We start from the raw sequence: 7,613 nt of genomic DNA, 5'->3' as shown, positions 1-7,613 counted from the left end.
TCAGCGTCTCGAACATAACAACGGAACCCCGAACTGGATCGAGCAGGTTGCGGTATCTGTGTAGAAAGTCCTCAGACAAATACTTGTAGAACGTATTCCACAAACCGCGAACATCGGTAGGCATTGAGTACACCAAAAGCGTAGCAAACAACTGGCGAAGCTGGTAGGGCATTTGATATGCGGCAGCCTCGGTCATACACGCAACCCACTCTTCGTCGTTTTGAAGGTAGCCGGCATGCAGGGCAGCCGTCTCATAGTTCGGGTGAACAACGCCACCTACCGTCCTTAAATCTTCGAATGAAGTTGGACCTCTGCGATGACACAGCATCACGCGAAGAAAAAACCGCTCAGCATCCCGTATCAGTGTTGTTTAATTAACATATTTATACTTTATTAACTTAAAAAGGGATGGTAATAATGTAAAAATCATTTTTATTAAGTAAAATGAGTTGCTTTGCCTATATCACTATTAGTGATTCAACGGCGATCGGCTAGTGGCGGACCTGCGCGATTTCCAAGACCTGCTGATGATCAAGAAACGCGATCTGGATGAATGGGCACGACAGGAGAAGGCTGCTCAAGCAGAGTTCCTGACGCTTGGTGAGCGGCGGCACGGGGTCAAGTGCTACACCTCGCCCGAGCTTTGCGGCGCTGCAGGAGCTGTTTAAGCGCAAGATCAAGCGAGCCAAGAAGAAACCAGCTGCGGTGGCAAGGAAGAAGGGAAAGAGCCTGACAGTGCGAGAGACGGCGAGGAGCAAGAAACGAAGAAGAGGACGAAGCCGAAGATTATGACGAAGATGACGACGACGATGACTAAGAAGAAGAGGATACCTGTCCGTCTGGATGCGACTTGACTCTGTACAAGAAGGTGCTGGCCCTGCGTGAGAAGCGTGCCGATGTAGACGACGCCATGGGGGAGCTGAACAAGGCGATCGAAGAGCTTCGGAAGGCCGGAGAGCGTCAGACAGCCAAGCAACGTGCGATCGACAAGGAGCTGGCTGCGTCGGAGCAGGATACGCAGCAGTTACAGAGTGAAAAGCAGTCGCGCTTCAACCAGCTGGACGTCATGGTGCCGCTCAGTACGCGGCAACTATGTTGTCTTGAAGCTCCGTCTCCGACTCAGCAGAACTCGACGCTACCTGCTCAAGCTGCTGGCTGCCTCGTGTTCACCACTGAGCGTATCGAGTCGCTGCAAGCAGAGAACAAGAAGCTGCGTTAACAGTTCCGAGACCTCCACAAACAGCAGAACGTGCTTGCTAAGGAGAAGCGTCAGCAGCAAGAAGCCATTGCAAGAGATCAGGACCGCAGCGAGCAGCTCATGCGACTGAAATTTGGACAGCTAGTGGACCTGGAGGTGCTGGATCGCGCTTGTGACGCGTCTTCGGTGGACGAGTTGCAGACTCGTGTCAAGTTACGCGAGGTCGAAGGTGAGCGATCTCTGCGTCATTGCATACCGAAATCCATCCCACTGGATAAAAAGACGCTGATACTAAGAATAAAATTAATTGACGCCATATTTGATTCAGGTTAATGGAGCGGTTGCATACCGTCCAGTAGAGGGCGGAGTTTGCCTTCCCGCCAGTACGTGTGAAAAGCGCGCTAAGTTCGCCTCGGGGGCGACCGGATTTAGCAGGAGGGCGAACAACAATCATGGATCTCGGCGAAAGTCTTGTGGAGTTGGAAGAGAACGAAGAACTGGCTTAAACTTCGAGCTAGGATTCGAAAGTTCCGAAGCTAGAAGTAGCTCGCTAACTTCAAGCAGGTCCATTTTTACAATGCTTACGTAAACATTTTGTAGAAACGTAGAAAGTCGAGTTATTAATAACTTTTTACTTATTAATGTAAAATCCTTATTACCAAACCTGACAACACTGCCCGTATCGACACGTGAATCAGTCTTCCGAGCGATGCTTGAAATTTGGTACGACGGGTCCATTGCTTATCCTTCCAACTGAATTTTTTCGGTACCTCCTGGTAAAGCATTGTTTTTGCGATTTGATTTTCCGGGGCCTCGCTGGCACACAAATCGAAGAAGCGAGTAAGCATCGTGTGCTCGCCATTCGCGAGAACGGTCTCAGGTCGGTCGCTAGTCCGAAAGGCAATCATCTGCCTCTGTTCCAGATGCACTGTGAGCTGCTCGACGGAATGACTCTTTCCTTGAACGGTAAAGTCAAGAAGCCGCATGCAAGCTTCAACAGGAGATATGTACCGTGCATTGAGATACCGCAACACCTCATTTGGCTCGTCGCGTGGTCTGCCCATCTGCTCACCATCCCCCCTCACGGCTTCAACCGTGAGTACTGCCTTATCGGAACCCTTGTACGCATATTTGTATAGATACTTCACAGCCGTGATAGCCGTACAAATCTCCACGCTGATATGACAGTTGTACTTCTGCGAGAAGTACGGATTGTAAGGTACAACCCATTGGTTTGCCGTCGCGTTGTCATACTCCCGACCTCGCAATTTTAACACACCCTCCGACCGACGGCGACGCCTGTAGACCGGATACCCATCAACATTTGCTCGTGTAATCTCCGCCAAAGGTTTTGGAAATCCTTTGGAGCACTTGCCGTCCTTCATACAGGCGCACTGGGATTTTAAGTGTCCACATGGACCATGCATCATGCACGTCATCACTGTCTTATAAAGATCTGGGTTGCTGACTTCGTCGGGAATCTCTGCAGAGACCATTTTGTCGATGATATCTCGTGTCCGTGGTTTGTCTTCGTCCGCCAAAATGATCAAGATATGCGCGTGAGGGAGGCCTCGCTTTTGGAATTCAACAGCGTAAATGCGAGCTTGGACGCGACCAAGTACTCCCTCGTCTAAATCCTTCAGCAGGGCGCGGAGTTTTAGCTGCCAAACTCGGGCTACTAAATCAGGACGGTCCTGTGCGGTATAGCCGCCAGGAATACCGCTGACAATTTCCTCCCATTCCGGATTGCACGTCCTCGTTAAAAAATATCCGGTTTTCCGTATTCGCGAACAATCGCCATTGAGTCCTGATAAGACTTGTACATCTGCCTGGGCCCACCAGTGATGTCGCTGGAAAATGATTTTCTTGCCAACGCGCTCTAAGAAATGCTGTTCTGTAGTGCGAGTAGACCTTGGGGGTTTGTAAACGGCGAGTTTCTCGATTGTACTCGGAAATTAGACCCTCGCCCTCACCTAAAACCAAGGTAGTCTCATCCAGATATGCGTCTGCTACGCCGGTGTAAAGCTCCGCCCGTAGTGTCTGTTGGTTATTGGAAACCCACCGCAAAAAAATCCTGCTCCACTTTCGCTCGTTGGTCGACACACCACTGCTGGAAGAGCCGACCACCGTGGTGTAAAGCGGTCCCATCGTCATCTTTTGGAAATAGTCGATACGCAACAAACTCTCGCAGAGACATCTTTGTTTTATCTCGATACTTTTGTCCGTTGGCGTAGGTATCAGTAAATGTCCAACCGTGCTCTCCCATCGGGAATAGCAAGGGATACTGTAGCGGATCATACATTGGGTTGGTCTCGAAAATACGCAAGAGTCCGTGCGGCTTGGTGTACAGCTGTAGATCCCGATACTTGTTAAAGTTTCCATCCTTGACCATTACGGCACCAACCTCGCTCACAGTAGGTAGATTGGTAGTCCCCGGTCTGCGCTTGTCAGCATGTAGATGGTACACAACGTTGATGTAGTCGTTTCCCTCTGCCATATCTCTTCGGATTTTCTCTCCGTGGTTGAGGTATTGCTTGGCAAATGGGTTGTACGTAGCCATCGTTAGCTCTAGAGTCGTCAGCTTCTCATGGTCGAGCTCCGCAAAAATACCCTTTCGTCGCAACGTTCTTTGCCTTAAATCATCATATACGATGTAGATCTGCGCAAATTTAGCAGGAAAAACTGACCGGATCTGTGGTCCATGCGAGGTAACAGAGAACCCAAGTAATGGCCCATAGCCCCTTGGACTCTGTAGGTGTACACCCCTCGCTGTCCTTGCACCGAAGTATCTTCTCTAACGCCTTGAACCTCACGGCAATCACTGCGAGTAACCCCGATAGAGGTAAAAGCAAAAACTTGATTGTACGCCCGAATATACTTCCTGAACTCGCGATCCCCATAGTACTGTAGAAGCACAGGAGGCACTCGCTTCAAAGCCCGTAGTCGTACTCTGCCTGCAAGGCAACACGACATTTGAGATTCACCTGGCCATTTCCAGGGTCCACACCAACCACACGGATAGATCCCAGGAAGCCGATGTCGGCCATCTGAAACGTTCTTCCCTGAGACCCGAGATTTATCGAATACGTCGTGGTTACAAAATGCATGCCCCCTGCGCACACATTTCCGTCGTATTCGTGCCGCCTCCTTCGCCGCCTCTTGCACTTCAATGGCTTGAGCCGAACGGGTATCAGCGTGACGTTGACGATCGATTTCATGGAGATGACCTGCTTCGTCTTGCGTAATGTGCTCGCGGATTTCCCGACGGAGTTCTGAATTATGTTCCCTTGCCGCTGCTCGAGCTTCATCTGAAAGGCTGGCACGATGCGTGCGCTGCCGCTCGGTATTTGTAACTCTCTGTACAGCGACCGCAGCAAGTGAGCCAGTCTGTCCCTCAGCTTCGTGCGTACGCAGATCCGCCAAGGCCTTGTTGAGTCGAAGTCGCTGTTGGTTCAGTCTCGCCAAACGCCGGCGCTTAGACTCCGAATCTTCCACACCGTTTGGCGCCCTGTTTACATGCTCATTTACGCGCATAGATTCCTCAATCTCAGCCCTTGTTCGACGTCGCCTGACCCGTCCGGTACCACCTGCCGGTTGGGGGATGTGTAGAGTTTCAGACGGCCCTACATCTACGGTGGTATTAGCAGCATTGTTGTGCAGCTGAAGTGGCTCGATTGTTAGACGGCCAATTTCAGTATCGAACGGATCAGGAGCCTCGAGGAGAAGAGCTTCCCGGTTAACATTAATGATGTTTAGCCGTTCCCTTCGATGTGCAGCAGCAACGTCGACGCGACGCTCAGCCCGAGAGCGGTTCTGCAAGCGGTGACGCCTGACAGGGCTCTCCTCCGAATGTAGGGGCGAAGCGTACCGGCGACCCAGCACAGCTCGCTCAGCTTGAGTAACAGATACGTCCGCAGCCGAATCAGCGGCAGCTTGAAGCGCACGGGCGACTTGGCGGCGATTTAGCCGACTCCGCGCTTGCCTCCTATTGGCGGCTCTGCGTACGCGGACCGGACGATCCTCTACGGCCGGCGGCGTAGCGTACCTCGCTTCCAAAGCTCTCCATTCCTCTTGGCTGACCATGGGGTCGAAGGCAAAATTAGACCTGGGAGTCGACACTGAGAACTCACATGACCATTGCAGCCCCCTAACGTTAAACGTGACACACCGGCGTATGCGCAAGTGTTTCGATATCTTGAAGAATCCGGCCGCTAAGAAAGGAACCCGCTCGATTCTTTAATAAATTAATAAAGATAAATAAATAAGTAATTAATTAATAAAGTAGACAGTAAGATGAGAGCAAAGCTAATTTATTCCATTTAAGAGGAAAAGGGCAAAGATTTATTTCATTTAAGAGGAAAAGGGCAAAGATTAGACCGAATTATCCGGTATCAGAAGTTAAATCTATGACACACTCGTCACCGTTTCTTTTGGGTTCGGCATAATCGTCGATGAACCATGGTTCAGGCTCATCGTCGTCGTCGGTATCGCTGTCTTCGTAGTCCTCACTGTCCGAATCGAACAGCTCGAGAGCGTTAACTCTAGAGCGAAGATACGCAATCGTATGTCGAGCGCGGTCCAGCGTAGCGCGAAGGTCTGCAATTTCTTTGTGATAGCTGTACCGAGGACGTTGGACCGGACGTACGTCGAGGTAGCTGTTGCAATTCGAAATCACGTGTGCGGCGAAGAACCATAAAGGTAATTGAATAATGAGAGTTTTAAATTAATAAATTGGGTTTGACCTTTAATAAAACCTATATGTGTAAGTGCCTGATTTACGTTGACATACGATATGGTGGTCCGTTTGTAATCTCCAGCTGTTGCGTACCTAAAAATGCAAAGCGACGATAATGCTCTCTGTCGGTAATCGTGCTGGTAATAAGCATGGTCGTCCAAGAAACGGCGGATAGACTCGCACAGCTGTCTATTCGAAATGCATTTAACATGTACTCGCAATAATGTGTTTGTGTGCGGTTAATAAATTGTGGGCTCGCAAAAAAAAAATTGTGGTGCTGCTGAGAAAAATCTAGTGGCAAATAAACGAATTCAGATTTATAAAAACTGGCTGTTTCATGGTTGAGCAATCGTCATTAAATCCAGTTTATTTACCAATCATGTATGTTATTCTCATTAATTTTGTCCAATGAACTGTCCGGAAAAGCGTGACAGGCACGACAATTTAGTGTGACGGACAGACAGGTTGCTGCAGTAGATGTTTAAGACTAGCCGAGCGCCGCCGCTACGCGGCGGTAGTTTTTGTTAAATCACCTTTTTTTTTGCCCCTATAGCTCAGTGGTAGAGCACTCGCTTTTTTGCCCCTATAGCTCAGTGGTAGAGCACTCGCTTCGTAAGCGAAAGGTCGGTGGTTCGATCCCGCCTGGGGGCTCTTCTTTTGCCTCTCCTGCCTCACTACTTCCTTACCGATGCCTTCAGCTTACTAGCTTGCTAGTTTGCTAGTTTGCTATTGTGCACTTTGCGTGACCAGCCTGTCCGTAGCCACACTCAATGCTCGCTCTGTTGTACGCTGACCGCTCTTCATTATTGTTCCACCACATCTAATACCCAGACACCAACATTCGGATCTTCCAGATGAATTCTTGGTGTTGCGGCTGCCCGACGCCGTAGGTAAAGTCGTGCCGAAGACTGCTGTCGCGTGTGAATCGTGTCTGTGACAATGTATAAGAAGATATCATCACGAGCAGCAACAATTGTCGGATCTGCTAGCATAATGTCACTGATTCTGACCGTGCAAGTTGTCCCCCCCCCTGTTGAGAGTATTATGTACAAGATGATATCCGTGGCGGGTTAGAACATAAGCAGCGTACGTAGGTGGTGGCCAACATGCCACCAGCCGAAGACATGCAGAGGTGAAAGACGCTGAATGCTTTGACGATTGAAGATTGTGCTGCCGGCGAGTGCGGATGTTCTCTCTTAGTGTTGTCAGTATTTGATAAAGGCGTGCGGTATGCGCTGTATCTATGGGTGGTAGCACAGGTCGTGACGGTATGTGAGGGGTGGTCGTGAGTTTGGTTTGGTTGATTTAATTCTGATGAGGGTGGGAGTGGATATCTATGTTTTTTGTTGCATAACGATGACAGCTTGGCCGAGTGGTTAAGGCGTTAGCCTGCTAAGTTAATGGGGCAACCCGCGTGAGTTCGAATCTCACAGCTGTCGTTTTCCTTTACCTCAGCCGACTCGCGGTAGCAAAAGCAACTATTTCCTGACCTGCTGACCAGGTAGATAGATACCTCTGCTTGTTGCTGGATAGTGTTTCCGACCAACACACGTGGCCAAGCGTGTGAAGACATTGCGCAGCTAATCTGGAAATGCTGGTGGATGCACGGACTGGGCTGGTAGTCCTTCCCTTTTCGACGAAAGTGGTTCTGGATGTGAGGCCCAAGGCTAGCAGCTATAT

The 7,613-nt window shown here is 49.8% G+C and overlaps 1 protein-coding gene across 1 annotated transcript; it reads left to right on the top strand.

Annotated features, from left to right (window-relative positions):
* Positions 1-527: 527 nt before the first annotated feature.
* PITG_17971 (uncharacterized protein) lies at positions 528-1,219 on the top strand (the record flags this gene model as incomplete). The annotated part of the gene is made up of 2 exons (XM_002997858.1): positions 528-600; positions 819-1,219. The coding sequence occupies 2 exons, from the start codon at positions 528-530 to the stop codon at positions 1,217-1,219; spliced, it is 474 nt and encodes a 157-aa protein (XP_002997904.1).
* Between the last annotated feature and the right edge of the window lie 6,394 nt (positions 1,220-7,613).

The sequence above is a fragment of the Phytophthora infestans genome, genomic scaffold (genome assembly GCF_000142945.1).
Source record: "Phytophthora infestans T30-4 supercont1.65 genomic scaffold, whole genome shotgun sequence".
Lineage (NCBI taxonomy): Eukaryota > Oomycota > Peronosporomycetes > Peronosporales > Peronosporaceae > Phytophthora > Phytophthora infestans.
The sequence above is the reverse complement of the archived record's forward strand: the minus strand, read 5'-3'. Positions and strand labels throughout refer to the sequence as shown.